The following is an 18,126-nucleotide window of genomic DNA, read 5'->3' on the forward strand; positions in this document are numbered from 1 at the left end:
AAAAAAAACATCAAACACACTGGCAAGACCTACCTGTTCAGAAATCATCAGATGACAATGCAAATGGAAGCCATCAAAGAAGGCCTGACCTTGAAGTGCTGAACAACTTCCTTCAATGAATATTAGGCCTCCCTAATATTTATCTGAAGGGTGACTCTCAAAATTAAGAAATCTAAATTATTCTTGTACAAGCTCCCTGCTCTGCAAACAGAACTGGAAGGTTGGTGGTAAATCTAGTAAATATCATTTCATATTGGACCTACTGCTAGTATTACCATAGCAAATAATAAAGAACTTAGTTTCATAGAAGCCATAACATCCTGTTTATTTTCCTGCTCAATTATTTATAGATTACAATCTTCCCCATGCAAAACTGGTAAAGTGAACAACCAAACAAAGATCATCTCAACTGCCAGTCTTGCTCAGTGTCAACAGGGACTCATAAAGAGAGAATGTTCAAGGACCAGAAAATTCCTGAAATGTTATTCAATACTTTGGCTAAGCAAACAAAATCAATTCTGTCAGTATCAATTGACCAGTTTCACAGAGCCCAGGAGCAGGACCACCACAAGACTTTATGTTAGAAAGGGCCCCACTCATTGAGAATTCTGTTTTGGCTTAGATCAATCCCTAAAAACAGAAACATTATTAATGCTATCTGGAACATTTCAACAAAAATGAAGTTGGATCAAACCACAGAGAACTTGGTTTCACCTGTGGTCTTATTATGAAAGGATATATGTTCTAGAGCACTAAATTCACACAGATGAGAGAGACGGAGACCCAAAATAAAGACAGTACCCATATAAAAATTCCAACTCTAAAAATAGCTGTCTCAAAACAGAGAAAGCTCCATTGCATGAGTATTTTCAAAAGGCCTGGAATAAAAATCTACTCCGAAGCTTCAAAAGTTGTCCAAAGTGCAATAGTTCCTACCTTCTCTATTAAAAGTATTAATGTATTTCTTCAAACAAACATCAAAATTACTTGATTAGAGAATTTGACTTTATTTCCTCACAATTAATAACCAGGCATTGCTACCTTCTGGGGCAAGAGCAGAACAAGAGCAATTACAGGATGCCCTGGACTGAGTATTTTAGGACTTGCTCTGGGGTCATGCACAATGTCACTGCCAGGACACTGCACACACACAACACACAAGGTTCATGCTGCTTATAGCACAATGATTTGCATAATAATCCTTGTCCTTTAGATTATCCAGCTGAGAAACAGACAGGACACATCCCCACAAACACGGCCTCAGCTTTGTACCAAGAACTGTCAGTATGGTCAAATTATGTGAGGCCATTTGCAGAGCAAGCTGCAGGAGGTAGCTCATAATGTGCATGAAAGAGAATGGAAAAATTAAACTGAGGTCACAAAACACTGTGTACCCATTCTATTTTTAGATTTAAACAGTAAAATATACCTTGCTAAATGTCTCCTTAAGAGCAAGAAAGTCATATAATCCCAGTTCACTGCTACAGGGGGTTTTCCTCAAAATCAGCAAATTGTTTATGTGAAATCCAAGAGAGCTTTTCCTATCCTTTGTTTTTGAATATGTAAGGTCAGAGGAATCCCTGCACCATGTTCAAATAGGTCTGAAAGATACAGCCTCCCCTACAGACAGGCAAACTTGAAGTAGGCTCCACTAATGGAACACATCACAAACCCACAACAAGAGCTGGAGAGCCCTTCCCAGTATTTGATCCCCAAAGTGTGTGTGCTCGAGACCAATGTCTCTCCACTGAAATCACTGCAGAGAACCAGTGAATCTCAAAGCCCACAACTCTAAGTGATCCCCTTGCATTATTTATGAAGGAGGAGGAAAGGGGTGAGGTCTGTTATCTTTTCCTCATAATTAAATACTGGGTAATCCTTATGCATACATTGCCTGGAACATCCAGTTTTATAAAGCAGCTGCAGATCTTTAGGATGGTGCTGCAAGGCAGAAGGTCCATTTTTTTCAGGCAAAAGAAGAGAAGGAGCTGGATTTAGGAAGAAGAACAACCGTCTCCGAAATGGAGAATGGAAAGAGACATTGCAAGTGGGCATCCTGTCTTCGTTTTCCCACTCACAGTAAATATTCTCAGAGCTTGGGGGCATTGGCATTTTCAGCTAAAATATGTTCCTCCAAAATAAGTTTGCACTAGATGTGCTCATCACTTTCAACTCTATTTTACAGTTTCAAATCTCCAATAATTAGAAATTGCCTCAGGCAATAAGAGTCATAAGCCTTTTTGGGTCAGCTGGGGCACAGGAGTGTTGGAATCTGGATGCTTACAAAACAAACACTTTTTCATTTCATTTAATTTCAACTGTGTCTAACTGGTGAAACATCTAAATCAGGTAATTTAAACCCAAATCTTTTGGCAGCTCAAACAGAGGAGCAAGTATCCACTTCTCAGCAGACCTTTGATTCCAAATCACTGTGGTTAGTCTACTGTAATTTCAACCAGGACTGCATAGGTATTTTGCAAGCATAATTTAAAAATGCAGGCACAATTCAAAATGTATGAGATTAGAAGCTGAGGACAAGATTCCTCTCCCAGTTACAAGAACATGGAATATTACAGCTGACAAGAGAACTGGGCTGAGGGACACAAATCCAGAAACAGGAGGCAGGGACACTGCAGAACTGGGCACAAGCAGCCAGTCTCTTAAACATGTAAGGATTTCAGTAGCTCTCAAGAAGTTAGAACTCAATTTAAGACATTAAATCAGAGGTAAAAGAGCTTCTCTGACCCTCTCTACAAAGCTAATTCACAATGCAATTTCCTGCAATAAGCCCTGTAACGACCCTTCCCCCTGGAGAGGCCCTGGATGCTGCTACATCCAAACAACCCAGATCCTCGGTGAGGGGGATCCTAAAAGGGGAGCTGTTGCATCTCTGCAGTTACTCTATAGTGTGCTGCTGGTGGTTGTGAACGAGCAATTTCCAGCTGATCAGGTTCTGCTCTGAGTCTGCAGCTCCCACCCCACGAGCACTGTGCATGTGAGGCAGTGTGAGGAATGCCATGGGAATGCCTTGGCCCTGCTGAAATGCTGCTGACTGGCACCACTGGAAAAGACCAAAAACATGGCATGGAGGTGTCTGAGGACAGAGTGGGGCCCTTTGAACTGAAGGGACACAACACCACTGTTGCTTGTGGTTTGTTTTGCTGGCACTCCAAGGTCCAAACATTATGTCCACATGGCAACAATTGAGAGTGATCAAGCAAGGATGAGCCTGCAATATTCCCACTCTAACTGGAAATGGGGTGTAACATACTGGAAGAGAGGAATGGGAAGGCAGAATGGAAGGAACAGCAATGTATGACATTGTTGCACACTGAAATCCTTTTACATTATTCCAAGTCCTTTTAAAAGTCTCCTAAAATAAGTGAAATCAGCCATTCTCAAGGCCTGGTCCATGCTTATCATTAATTCAGGAACAGCAACTCATGTCTTTCATAAATAAAAATCTCGCATTTATTCACGGAGTGGCCAAGAAACGCAAATCCTCTGATACCTTCTTCCCACTGGCATCTCAAAAGCTGCAAGTGTCTGGAGCCAGACTGCTTGCTTATCTTGGAGCCACACACCTCCTGATAAGGAGGAGGAGGAGTACAAGTTACTCATAGTAGTTCAGTTGACTGGAGGAAGTCAGCAAGGGAACAGCTTACCCAGCTGCTTATTCCACAAAAAGAATTTTATTTTAATCCTCCTTGAAGATTTTTTTTTTTTTACAAAACTGAAAACTTTTTGGAGGAGCTGCACATTCTCTAAGTCTCCACACTGAAGATCTGAAAGTTTTTTTTTTTCCAAATCAGAAATGGCATAAGTACTAAACTTAAATCACCCTGAATTTGTGAAGGGTGTTGTAATGTCTTTCCACAGTCATTTGGTGTTATCTGGTATCTTTCTTAGCCAGCTCAGGCAAGGGATATCCTTAGAGGCCCAAAATTCCTCCTCTGAACATCATTAACAACTCTATTTATAGTTTGAAATTAACATGTTCATTCCAAATTAGAGTTAGTTTTGCCTAACAATCTGAGTTGCCCTCTGTTCCAGAGCAGAGAACTATTTTGATAGGAAAATGGTAAATTTCTAACTTATTAACATTGCCCATCATGAAAAAAGGGACACTGGTTGGGTCTGGTAGTTGTTCAACGCTGCATTAATGTCACTGCAAAATGATGGAAGGATAAAACTCTTTTCAAGCTCAGATTTACCAAACTTTTTAATACCTTTAAAAGTATATTACCTTTGCACTGATGCCCAGCACCAGCACCACCTACTTTTAATCTAAGGTAGAGTTTTAAGACCTTTTTTTATCTTTATCCAGAATCACATGGTAAAATGATCCAGGAGCAGGGAGAAGGTCCCCTGGATGCTACCTAGAAGTTGTGTATTTTGTTACCTGTAGCTCATGTATACTTGACTGACTACTCCCCAGCTCAAACCAAAATGCTGCTGCTTTAGGTCTCATCTGAAGGCAGGCAAACAGAAAGCAGAGCCTGAGTGATAGAAACTTCAATTATGACACTCTCAAGTACTGCAAGTGACTGCAAACCCCAATTTTTGCCTTAATTTTCTGGACTTCTGCTCCAGCTTGAAAGACACTTTTATGAGGAGAAGAGAAAGTCTGCCACATTACAACTCATACTGGCTCACCTTGAACACATGGAATGCTTCAAACTGAATGTTGGGGCTTTTATCTCGCAGCAAGTTCATCATGAGCTTCAAGTTTTCTGGTTTGCTGATGTATTTAGTCATGATGGCAAAGTTGTGTCGGTCCAGAATCAGTTCACCCAGAAGCTGTAAGCAAAATTAGAAAAAAAACACTTTTTTTTTTCTAGTTTACTACATTATTTTTAATTCAATGAAAGCACCAGCCTATTTCAATATTTGCTTAAGAGGTTTCAATGTCACTACCTTAAAAAAAAAAGGAACTATACTTTTTATCACACAGTGGGTTACTTAATGCCCAATAATGCTCATTTTCTAAATACTACAGAGAGGGATCCTGCATATGGGCTGGGTGTGACTGGGGCTGGTGTTGAGTAGCTGGGACAAAAGCAAGTGTAGTGCAGCTGTCCCACAAAGACATCCTTGTTCCATTCCCATGTTACATCCACAGCCCCTCTGCTTCCATGGGCAGGCCATGTCACACTTGGTGCCCCAGACAAAGACTGCCACGTTCCGCCAAGCTCACTGTAACCGCGTCTGAGCCAAAGCACAGATCTCAGCTCACAGGGAAGTGACAGCACTCGTTCCATGGAAATGGCCCAGTGCTTCCCCAGAGGTCCAGGAAAGAAAAGACACAGTGAGCCCCTGTGGTTTTCAGGAAGAGCATCACAAGCCCTTAGTTCTTTTGTTGATAGAAAAATGGCTGCTCCATTGCCATACATGCACCTCGATATTCTACGTAACACAGAGTACAAATTTAGGAGGAAAGTGTTGAGAGACTTTACCTTCAAAGATTGTCTCTTTGTTACATAATTCTCAGAATGAAGGAGTTTTTCATAGTCCTCAAAGATCTAGAGTAAGAAGAAAACACAAATGTATCAGATTCATGTCCTTCTTTCTCTTGGTCCCCCTCAGCCCAGAGGAGCAGCAGAGGCTGCAGCAGTGCCACCCTCTAACACTTCACTGCGATGCCAGGCCCAGCTCTTGTGGCCTTTTCTCTTGGCTGGTTATCACACAGTGAATTAACTGATGCCCAGGAACACTCCTCATCCAAGTGCTGCAGAGGGGGAATACCACATATGGACTAGATGGAACAGGGGCTGATGTGAGCCAACTGGGACAGAAGTAAGCCAGTGCTTGGGCAGCCTTCTCTTACAGAAGGGTGACTCTCCTGCAGGACATGTGGGTCCAACACATAATGTCCACTCACTCATATCGTGGTCATGCCTGGCTGTGTGACTCAATGCAACACCCCAAAAGGGTGATGGGGTATCCCAAATGCTCCTTTTGTGAGGTGCCACCTCGCCTGCCTTCAGTGCCCTCACTCGTTAAAGCTCTTTGCCCAGCAAGGGTCACTTAGGAGCAAAGCATGTCCTGGGTTTTGCAGGGATGGATCAAGGGGATCTTGTGGTCAGGAAGACTGGGAGACAAGGCTGCAATATGTTCAAACTATCTACCAAACAAGCAGGAAAAATCAACACTGCTGTCCAATAGTCACCCCAAAAAAAACCCAACCAAACCAAAAAACAACTCACTTAGGCAATTCATACTTAAAAATTCAAAACATCATATAAATGTAGAATGGGGACTGTTCCAGTGCAGTGCTCTAGTATTAAGAGAAAAGATTAGCAGAGACACTTATTTTGCTCCAGCTAAGCTGCATTAGTGACTCAGCAATAACAAGCCTGCTCTTCATTTAACCTTCATGGTAACCAGAATGAAAGAAATTTGTCTTTTCATTTTGGCAGTCAAATAAAGAATACCTCAGGTAACACAAAAACATGACCCACAGTCTAATTCTGTGATCTGTATCAATCCAATTTTAGTTGAATCTAATGGAATTTTTCTAACCCACATTTAGTACAAAAAAGAGCCAAAAAAATCAAAGTGAAAAATAGCAGCTAACCAAGGAACTAATTGCCTTAGGAAGAAAATAGGAATATTCAGACCTCAGTCTCTCCTTCAGGTACATGTAATTTCCAGTAATGCTAAAACTTGTTTCAGTAACTCTTCTCTTCTGCCCCAAAGTATAGTAAATAACACCAACATGGCCCTGTCAGTGCTGGGGTATCACAAAACTGTTTAAAACCATACCCAACTTTTCTCCCATGACCTGTTTGCATATGAAGTTTCAGTTCCAGTTACACTTGAGGAGATCCAATGCACATGGCGAGGAATAAAAGTTGCTCTTAACCTCTGGGTTCTCCTGAGACCTTGGTGTGTGTGCCTGGTGTGTGCAGAGGGGGTATCTGCATTCCACACGCCAGGCGTGGATTCTGCTCCAGTACAAAGCAGTGCTTGGTTTTGCAGTTCTACGTGAGGAGTTTATGCAGAGCACAAAACCCCCTGTGCATGTTTGTTTTTGTTTTTTTTTTTGCAGCCAAGCATAAACAGATTTTTTTTAAGTCTTTCAGCATTGATACTTACTACATCATAATTTTGTTCCAGAAATTCTGCCACCAACAATTTGTGCCGCGTTAACAGGTCCTGGGGAAGAACAGAGAAAGGTTACCTGAGAGAGTGATTGCTGTGATTGTCCCTTGATTCTCAAATTTATTTCAGCATTTCTGACCAGAAAGCATTTACAAGATGATTTCTACAAATAACATTGCATTCATTAAGTGATTAGTAGGACTTTAGGGAGAACTCAGTTAATATAATGCTAACAGAATCAAGACAGAACTAGTCTAATACTCTTTCTTTTTATTGCTGTTTCTCTCCCACCTTTTCTTGTTGTTGATATGTCATAGTGCACAGTATTCACATTAAACAGGGATGGGAAAAAGGAAGAAAGAAAATTAACCCTTTATGGAGGACAAGCTATAGTCTCTAAGCCAAAAGTGACCTACATGCTACCCCAGAGCTGGGAATGATGCTAAGCCTGAATTGCTATTGCCCATCTCCAAGAATACAAGGAAAATTGGAATTCAACCACTGTATATACACATAGCTGTTTCATAATGAAAGCTAGGCACCAACTTAAGCTAAGTAATCCAGGCTCCCTCCACCTCCACTCCCTTCCCTGGAAGGAGTCTGAGGTAAGTGGGATGAGTCTCCTCTGTAGAACTTTTTCTACCCAGGGTTGACTTTTTGACACAAAGCAATAGCACAACTTCCATACAGCTGGACAGATTGTCTCCCATTCCAGAAGGCTAACTAATTCAAATTTAAATTGAAAGAACCTCTCCTACAGAATGGTGATGCTGGTGCCCAGTGACAGAGATGTAAATGTTCAGCTCTAGAAGAAACTGTGTCTTTTTACTGGATGAATAGCTATGAAATGAGTGACCAGTGTGAGGCATGTAAGTATGATTTTTATCTTACTGCTTCTTTTAAAATACAACATTGATCACAATAATTGCCTGATGAAGTCCACTCAACTTGGTATTTTTCAGTGAACCAAGCTGGCTTTTTTCTGCTCTTTTTTATAATGTTTTTCTTGGTTTCCCCACCCAGGCAGAGGCAGAAGCTGATGAGGAGCTCAAGCAGATGAACAGACACATCCTCACAAATAAAAGAAATCCCTTACATACTAATCCTTTAATTTATTTTTGCCATCAATTACAAGAGGAAAGTGGAGCACTACAGAACCCAGTGCCTGTTTTAAATACATCCCTTCATTCAGCAGGACTGCAGTGACAGCAATTTTAAAGGCTGAGTGAAACACATGATTCAGGAGCTTTTATGTGGGGCACTCAGAGGCAAGTACCAGTCCTTCAATAGGGGGCACAAATCAAATATAATCCAAAATTAGTTTTTCATAGGAAATGACAAGGATGCGTGGAGCAGCAGCATTCAGCCAGCACATTCCAACTGCTGCTTGCACCCTCCACAGACAGCTTATGCCTTGAAATACAAGCCCTTTTCCTCTGCATTTTTAACAGCTCTGTTTCCTCTCTGCAGTGCACCTGGATAACTTTAATTAAGAAGTACATCTCCACATCATAATTCCAGTGTTTCTCTACTATAAATATCCTCAGACTTTCATGCACGTTTAATTAAGCTCTCCTTTGGTGAATAGACTATCCAAGGCTTTCAGCTCTGACCAGACATCCTGGTGGCAACCACAAACCCAACACAAGGACACCAGAAATGAAAACGTGAGTTCAGTAATCCAGCCAGCAAACGATCACAGCACTTATTTTTCCAGCATTAGAAATGAGGTAGCTCCATGTTTCAATTGCTTCCACATCACTTCTTGCTGTTCCAGCCATTCAGAGTAACAGACAAACAGGAGACAAAACGAGCAGCTGTTTTCTTTTCAGAACCGACCATGTATCAGGTGATAAGAGGCAATTTCAAAAAAAACCTTAGAATGCTGTTATACATTTCCCCCAAGCATTTTAAACAGTGAATCCTGTCCTTTGTTTGAGCATGAACTGCCCTCATACTCCTCTCTTTCCAGTGCATGTGAGGATGTAGAATCCTATTTTTAAATCCAGCTAAAAATACACTCAGTTCACAGGGGACAGAAGTACATTCTACAGCTGTAGATCTATGAACGACATCAATCTCTCTTCTTTTTGGGAAGGTTGTAGCAGTCAACAGTCCCTGCCACTGCTTAATTGACCCTTATCCCCTTCCTGCCTCCTGGCTGGGGTGAAGACTGTCCATCACCACCAACAAGCTCTGCTGTCCTGCTCAAAGCAGGACCTGGGGAGATGATAAAAATCTCCTCTGTCAAGCTGGGAACTGAGTCCAGGAGCATTTTTTCTGATCAGAGACAAATATTCTTCTGAGCATAGGGTAAAATACCAGAAACAGAAAAGATGCAACAGTTATGTTGCATTTTTATACCTTGTCTGTGTTTCTGTGCTGCTTTGAATTTCATAACCATTACCTAATGGACACCACAACAGTGAAACTTAAGGGAAAGATGCTGTAATTGATTAAGGGGTGATTTGAATTGCTAATCCTGCTCAAGTCATTACTGAAGAATGCAACGTTATCTCCATTATGCAAATCTTTATCCCATTCAGTAGGTTACTAAATACCAGTAAAAAGCCAGGTTTCAGCATATGTAGAATCACTGAGCTGAGCTCTAACATTCCTTACAATTACTCCTGAGGTCTATCTAATCATGTTTCTAATTAGCTTTGAAAGGAAAGAATAAACAATGTGTTTCTATGACAGCAGGGAGCTCAGTGATAGAAGAAAAAAAAAGGAGTTAGATCTATATTTAGAAGAGTCTTTAACTAAAAAGATTTTCCCTCAGCTTTCTTAAAGTGTTTTTCAGAAATAAATTAATGTTCCCTGCATGTGAAGTTCACAGGCATCGAATTTATTTTGGTTTTTTTGCTCAAAGACTGTACTAGCACCTGGTGGGAAGGATGATAGTCACATACAACCTCCAAAAAATTTGGCATCTTCACCCAACCTCATTTTTAATACAACATAAACTCTACATGGTACACTCTACAGACTTTATCCAGTGCTTCCAGCTACTTAGCATTTAGGACTGCAGTCCTTACACTGAACCATGGGTCACAAAAATAAGACTATGAATATACTGTCAAATAATCAGCAGGTCTGGCATTGATCTATACTTGACTGCTGAACTCAGAAGGGACAGCAAAAATTACAATTATTTCAAATATTAGTTTTAAATTATGCCTTCTATTCACTCGTGTGGTCACAATGGGCAGTGGGTTTGTTGTGGGGGAAGGTAGGCAGAGAAAAAGGTTATGCATTTTACAAGAACTCTAGGTAATACATGATTAATTTGAGTTTTAAATGGTAGCATAAAAGACTGAGTTATCAAGGTGAAGAGTGTTAATTAAATACAGATTTACATTTCTCTAAAGATTTTTTGCAGATGTGATTGCTGCTGTGAATCCTGCTACAATAAGACCATGGGTTAATTAATTATATCCTTTATTGAACAACAAAAAAGACACCCAGTTCAAAGCAACAATGCTCAGTGATGACTTCTGATGGAGGGCTGCTTTTGACACAAACTGTGATGCATATACTGAATTATTTACCTTGAATGTAGCAAAGGCATCAGAAGCAATATCAAATGTTGACATTTCCACATATTTAAAAAAGTCTCTGAACTGCTCTGAAAATAGTATGATTTTGGCCAAGGGTTCATGGCGGATACACTCTCTCAGCATAATTCCACAACGTAAGGCAATATTTGGGGATTCATATCTGGAGAATGAAGAGAAACAGAAAGCATCAAAACATAGGAGAACAAAGATAAACAGGCACCTTTCTAGCAAAAGGGGACTTTGTAGCACAGGGAACATGTGCCAGAAGGGACACCACACATGGAGGGCAGCTCCCAGCCACAGAGCTGTACCCAGCTGCAGGACCTTACCCCGGACAAGGCTGCCAGAAATTTTCACTGCAAACCTCTCTCTTCCCAAGCCAAAACACATTTCAGTGTAAATTTGCACTACACCCCCTCTCTGTGGAAAGACTGTGGAGACTGTGCAACATTTTAACAGAGCTTCTTCACCCTTTTGGATTTGTGAGAAAGCACACCCTGTACAATATAATCTCCCTCATCAGATTTAAGTCTGAGCTCCTCAGTTTATCCAAGAAAACTGCAACACCTCATGACCATCCATCACCTCCCACTCCTCTTCTAGAGGACATCACTCTGCAGTATTAACGAGGAAGGTAGGAAGTCTCTCCAGGCAGTCTACACAGGATTAAGCTTTCTGTAGCTCAGAATTTTTTCCTTCAGTTTCAGAGAGGTTCTGCTCAATGCCTCTTCTGCAGAGGCTCTGGCTGTGTTCAGGACACAAGCACTCATTCCTCAAGTTACAATCCTGTTATGGCACATGAGGCACTGCAATAGCCAGGAGCCAGCACACATCTCGCCCTTGGAGAGGAAGGATGGGAGGGAGGGGGAGGAAATTCAGATCATCTTCAATTTCTTTAAAGTCTTGATTTCTTTAAAACTGAATTTAATATGAAACAAAACTGTTAGAAACACATTAAAAAAAAAAAAAAGGATGAAATCCAACAGTCAAAAAGGATTTAAAATGGATTTTTTTCCAGTAGTCTGCCAGAAATCATGTGAAAGTGGTGAAGTCCAAGGGGACAGAAAGCACTGTTTCAATAAACTGATTATACTTTATCAGAACTATTATCACCCAGAATTTATCAGCATCATTTTTCCTTTGCACAATTAATTCCTATCACTAGGCCAAAAGAAATACAACTTAAAAAAAAAAAGGAAGAAAAACACAAAATGCCATCTGTGCTGTAAGTGAGTGGGCCCTCAAATTTACCCCTAGCATGCAATTAAAAGAACAGTTGTGTTCTGCAAGCATACCAGAGCTGCATACTTCAACCTGCTGTCAACAATAGTTGGCTTAATGAAAATGGATTGCTGTTCCAAACAGGCAAATGAAGCTTCCCACCCTCAAGGAAATGCAGACACTCAAGCCCCTATTTGTTTTAGTTTGTGGAAACATTTGCAAACTTGAATTTCTAACTCTTCAGATAGCAGAAATTCACTGATGTTTCTCATTGAGGCATCAAGTCCATTAACAGGAATACTAATTTTTAAGGAAAATGAGGCAAAGCTGCTCCAAGGAGTGCAGCCAGGAAAATATTTAATAGTTGGCTAACGAGTATTTTGGTTGGAATAAAAGCAAATTACATTGTTTCCAGCACAATAACTTTTAAAAACATTAAGTATCAACAGAATCATTCTCAGTCAAATGCTCCATTATCTGGAAGTGGGTTATGGGCCTTTGGCTGTTCACACAAGTGAGGGAAGTTGGGTTTGGTGCCTGGAATAAGCCTGGAAGAAGTTTATAGGCTGCCCAGTCATAGCTAGCATGTCCTTTGCACCCACATTTACATGCAAAGCCACCAGGCAGGAATGATAGAAATGTGATTCAAAATCACTTCTAATGAGCATTTAGTGCTCTATGCTGATGTATTTCCACAGCAGAAAAAAATACTGAGTTCTTCTCTGTTTGGATGGACTTACAACCTAAAGAAACCCCCACACAGTGAATACTGGAGAGAACTAGAAAATGAAACAATGGACTTGAAGTATTTCAAAACACTTATTGTGGAGTTTGAAAGAGGCCAGACTGAGAGCAGAAATGCATTTCTGTGTAAAGCGAATAATTCTTCCATGGTTAGTGCAGAAGATGGTAGAAGGTGAGAAGAACAGGCAGGAGATTTGGGAGGCATCAAGCCTGGAAGACACAAGGTCTCAAACAGATGTATTCTGATCTGACTTTACATTACTTGTATAGCCTGAGTTTATCCTTGGATAAACTCAAGGGGAATTCTACAACCTCAGCCAATATACCATTAAAGCCTTAACTGAGCTGTGATATAAAGAGATCATCACAACACAGGCTGGGGCAGTGATCAGGGTACAGATAGCATGTGGCATGAGGCACAGATATCTAGATATATATTCATAAAGAAGCTTCTAAATTTGTCACTTGAGAGAAACAATGCAAGTGCCATTAACTAAGTCCTCAACAGTCACTGTCCTAGAGGGAAAATATTTTAAATTATAAGGGACCAAAGTTATATCTGGGCTAATGTAATCGGCTGACATCAGAGCAAAAAATTGGCCCAAATACAACTGTTTCTCTCTGTATACCAAATACTGTACTCATCTGAAATTCTATACACAAAGGTTGCACACAGAAAGTAAGATGCTCTCAAAGGAAGTCCTTGTGCAGCAGCAAAGTCAACCTACACAAATGAAAGAAAGGAAAAAAAAAAGTGAACTATGTGCTGTGTGTTTTCTGAAGCTGAGAAGATGGAAGGAAGCAGGCAACAAGTAAAATGAAACCTAAAAGGTAGGAACTGTTATCTCAAGTTGGCAGTTCCACTGGAGTTTCCACTGGAAACACTGGGTGAGAGCTCTGATTGAAGATCCTTCCCACCCAACAGAGCTCACATTAAGCCACAAAAAAGCAACCTTTTGCTTTTGGGGATTGACAGGGGGCAGAGGAAATTTTACATCCAATGGAAGTACAGCAGTCACAACAGGCTTGGGCCATTTCTTTTATAGTCATGGTAGAGGTGATTTTTTTTCTCTCCAGGTAATGTGATGTCATATAACAAACACAGAATGGCACAAGTCAGCCAAATCCACTTTCCTTTAGCAGTGTTTGATTTCCTATATTTCCTATAGCATTATATAAATATATATCTATATAGTATAAATAATATAATTCATTCAGCATTGAATAAATAAGAAAACATGTCCTCAAGTCACATTTTCATGTGGTGTTGTCTTACGTGAGATGCTTGTTTCCCAATCCTGCATCTGACTGCACACGCACACCCCATACCATGGGCACACAGCAGTCTGTGTGTTCAGGGCCCTGCCCTGACTGCAGGCACAGATTTTAGGGCTCATTTTTAGATAGTCCCAGCAGCAGGACACAGGCAGGAAAAGCATCATCATGTCTGATGGCATTACACTGTTCTGCAGCAGCTGCTCAGGCTGGGCATGACTGACTCTGGACTTCTACTGATGGATCCAACTGCACTATTTAACAAGACATTCCAGAAATGGCAATGCTGAGCCAGTGCAGTGCTGCAGAGGGCTGCAAGAGCCACAATGATGGCTCCTTGTTGCTATCATGAACAAGGAGCCCGAGGACCACAGGCACGCTGCTGCATGCAGCAAGATTCTCAAAATAAAAAAAAGCATCTAAGTGATGCTATTTAAATTCATCCACCAGCTCAGGTCACTTACTGTAAAATGTCTGTCAGAAGCACATATGCATAAAGACTTTACTATCATCTTAATATTCTTGGTTGCTACAGATGCCAAAGAAAATCTGGGACATAATCCAAAAATATTTTTTATCTTTAAATAAAGGCCAGACATATGGTAGTGATACATGCTTAATGTGCAAGATCAAAATGAGTGAAAAACTGAAAAAGTAAAGACAGAGAAAAGGAAATAAAATTATTATATATACATATGAAATTAAAAACAGTTTGTAATAATGATGGAGAGAATTGTCATCACTGTCCTGAGGTTTATAAGACCAAAGAAACCATTAAATGCTGAAAGTTGTGGAGTTAATTACAGAAAGAATTTAAAGTTGAAGTTCCCTTGTGGCCACAAGTGTTGGAGAAGTCTGTCCCACAGGCACAACTACTCTTTTAATGCATTTTGGTTCTCTCTGTTCTACCACTCAGTGCTTCAGTTTGACTCCAGTTATTTACAGGCACCACTGTTGGTCACTCCTGCAATGCAAAAAGGTCTAAATGAACCTGAGCAGTCACCAACAATACTACACAAGAGTTCATGGTGACAAATGGAGCACACATCACATGGGGTGCAATCAAAAACAACCAGCACATAATTATTTCAAAATCAAGTTTGGTGAAGAAATAACAACAAAATTAAATAATCTAATCATTAAAAAGTATAGAGTTCCATAGAATGAAAGTCAATATGAAAAAAGAAAGTAAGAAACCTGACACAAAATCTGAAAATCATTTAATTTTTTTTAAACTAAAAGTGTGAAAGTAGATCAACTGCAATGCTAGCATGTTCCAGGAAATGCTCTTTAATGAAACTCAAATTAAAGCACCTACCCTTTTAGAAGCATGAATAGGATATGTGGATGGGCACTAATGTATTCCACAGTAGGGCTGCGTGTGCCAATCTGTCTTCTCAAAATGTTGTTGAATATCTGGGAAACATCCTTTTTGCCCTGTTAAAGAAGCAAAATATATCTTTGCTTAGAAAAACATGAGCAAACAACCACTTACTATAACATCAATTTAAAGTACAAATGAAAATGAAATTAGAACAGGTCAGCCTTTTTTTTCTTCTCCAGTCTCTGCCTCATATTTGCTGTTTCTCTAATGCCCCAAGAAGGCTTCCTCCTTCGGGTGGCTCTGAAGGCTCCTGACTTCCCCACTCCCATTTGCATGTTTTTTTCCTAAATGAAGATGTGCATTCCTCTTACACTGCCACCCAAGTCCCTGGCTATTTCAAATAGCAACACGAAAGCACCATAAAAGCAAGCCACTACCCTGAGCCAAGCATGCTGTTGCTGTGTGTCTTGTTACTCCTGTAGCCTCCAAATGTGAGTAATTGAGCTGGTACCAAACCACTGCCACACTGCCTATACTTCAAAAGCTAAAGGTTTTTATCAGTCCAGTGCAAACAACTCCAAGTGTGATTACATTTCTGAAAATCAGTGTTGAATTTTAACTGTGCCCATTATTTACCATGAAAAATGAAAGAAATACTACCAATAGAACAGCTGCACCATGTACATGTCTCTGCTTTAATCAAAATTAAAGTTCTTCTCTTTGCCCTGATGCTGTGCTATATGCACCTATCTATACAATCACAGTTTGTCTGCAAATGTTTCCCTGTGCAAACAGCTTTCCAAAGGTCTTTCCAAATGATGCTCTATTTATTCAGGAGGTTCACCAATACATTTTGCATTAGAAATCCTCTTCCTCCCCTGCCAGTTTCTCTCCTGGCACAGCAGACAAATTGATGTGGAGTTAAGGGAGGTGAGAGATGGCCGCACTAAGGACCTGTAACCAAGGCACTGAGTCAACAGCAGGTCACTGTGCACAGGGCAAACTAAAGCAAAAGGTCACTTATAATCTGTACATGCTGATTGATCTGTCTTGGGAGGACAAACATTCATTGGCAGAGAAATTATTGAATGTTTGAAGCCAAGGAGCAGATAGTTTCACACGGAGGAAAATTCCCTGGTTTCACCTCTACAAATAAATCAGTGCTGAGGAACACAAAATATTCTGCTTTCCTACTTGTTCCAGCCCAGCTGGACTGGAGACTTGGAGGCTCAGGGAATTAAACAGGAGAATCAAATCAGTACAGGCCAGTACATCTGCCTTTGTCTGCAACACTATTTTGACCCTTGGACATAATTTCAAATAGGCTAATTCTGTATAAAGTCATCCCATTCTCCCCTATCTTTACAACACCCATATCATATGCCTGGAATCCTGTGATCCCCACGGGCTTCAGCAGTTACTGATGAAAGATGAAAACAATTCAGACAGAGAAGAGCTGTTGAAAGGGTGAGGCAAAGATGGCCAGAAATTAAGTGATCCTCTCTGCTATGCTAAATTTTTTATTAGTTACTTAATACTGTGTGCATTGCAACAAAATATCCATGAGCACAGAGGAGACAGATATTGATATAGATATATAGATAGATGTATTCAATTATAGCTAATTTTCTAGAGATCAGTGACAGCGAGAGCCAGAGTTGATCTCCGTGGGTTCTTCAGGAGGGAAAGGAGGCAAATAGGAGGGAACCATGACAGATTTTCCCTCACCACCTGACATACATTAAAATTGCAGGAGTGCTTTTGAAACACTCCTTACTTGGATCTGCAATTGAATTTTGCCTTATAATGAAATGCACAAGGCCACTGAAGCACTAGATAAGGCAGCATGAAGAGAAAGTGGCTAGACAAGAACAAAATAAACTTGCTAGGGATGCATTATATAAATAAAAAATTGTATAATACTTATACCATAATTTAACCCCTGTTTCAAGGCAAAGTAGGGGAAAGATTATAAAATCACCAGTCCTGGGCTTGTAGTTATTTACTACCTCTTTTAGGGGCTTTACAATTTGTGAACCTTTAGGCTTACACACAATAACATCTCCATTTTTAGTGGACTTCTGCTCTTTGGATATTTGCCTCAGTTCTTTAAAGTTCAAAAATAAATTTCATATTTTAAATTTTAAAACCCAGTCTGATCTTGATTCTGGGCTCCTGCCTAAACCTGACTTTAATGCTTCATAACAATATCATTACTGAAATTGTATCTTGTTTGTTGAGTGGCAGAAGCAATAAACCTGTTTCTTCTATGGATGTGTGATGGAAGTCTTCCCTGCACCGTCTTTGAAAACACATCTTCAAAGGGAAGTTTACGTGTGAAAAACTGGGATCAAAGTGGGCAGCAGGGTTGGTGAGGAGGACACAGGGAGTCAGGACAAAGCAAAGTAACATCATTGCTTTCAGAAATCAGATTTTCAGTAGTTTATGATTTGCTTTTTACCATTACACGCAGATCAAAAAATTAACTCGCATGTTACAGTGCGATGAAATTGCTTGTTCAATGAAGCAACTTAAATACCAGCTGTGCCCACCAATACAACAAAATAGAAACAGAAAAATTGACAAACTGGAAAAGTCAGTGGGAAGACATGAAGACAAAGCAGCATATGCTCTTACTGTCCTCTTGTTTAGTGACATTTGGTTTCTAGTGTTTTGTCCAAAGAACATGTAAAACAGCTTGGCTACATGATTGGAAAGCTTTTGCAATTAATAAAAAATATATTTTGCAATAAGAATTATGAGAATTGTTTCTAATAACAGCAATCCAACAACAGATTGGATATTTCATCCAGTGCTTGCTTTTAAAGACTGTATTTTGAATATGTTGATACAGAATTTTTTCTGGCAGAAGCAATACAGACTGTCGTGTAACTAAAA

General features: G+C 40.1%; 1 protein-coding gene across 6 annotated transcripts in view; it reads right to left on the bottom strand.

Annotated features, from left to right (window-relative positions):
* The window catches only part of CAB39L (calcium binding protein 39 like), a 60,797-nt gene that overhangs the window by 4,328 nt on the left and 38,343 nt on the right, over nucleotides 1-18,126 (bottom strand). For all 6 annotated transcript variants that reach the window (XM_085577911.1, XM_021528409.4, XM_085577905.1 and 3 more), the window contains 5 exons: nucleotides 15,223-15,341; nucleotides 10,656-10,824; nucleotides 7,099-7,158; nucleotides 5,457-5,522; nucleotides 4,657-4,800 (listed from right to left, as the gene is read on the bottom strand). In XM_085577911.1, coding sequence (XP_085434037.1) covers nucleotides 4,657-4,800; nucleotides 5,457-5,522; nucleotides 7,099-7,158; nucleotides 10,656-10,824; nucleotides 15,223-15,341 — 558 coding nt within the window. The remainder of the gene's footprint in view (nucleotides 1-4,656; nucleotides 4,801-5,456; nucleotides 5,523-7,098; nucleotides 7,159-10,655; nucleotides 10,825-15,222; nucleotides 15,342-18,126) is intronic.

Source organism: Lonchura striata, chromosome 1 (assembly GCF_050655825.1).
Source record: "Lonchura striata isolate lonStrDom1 chromosome 1, ASM5065582v1, whole genome shotgun sequence".
Taxonomy (NCBI): Eukaryota; Metazoa; Chordata; class Aves; order Passeriformes; family Estrildidae; genus Lonchura; species Lonchura striata.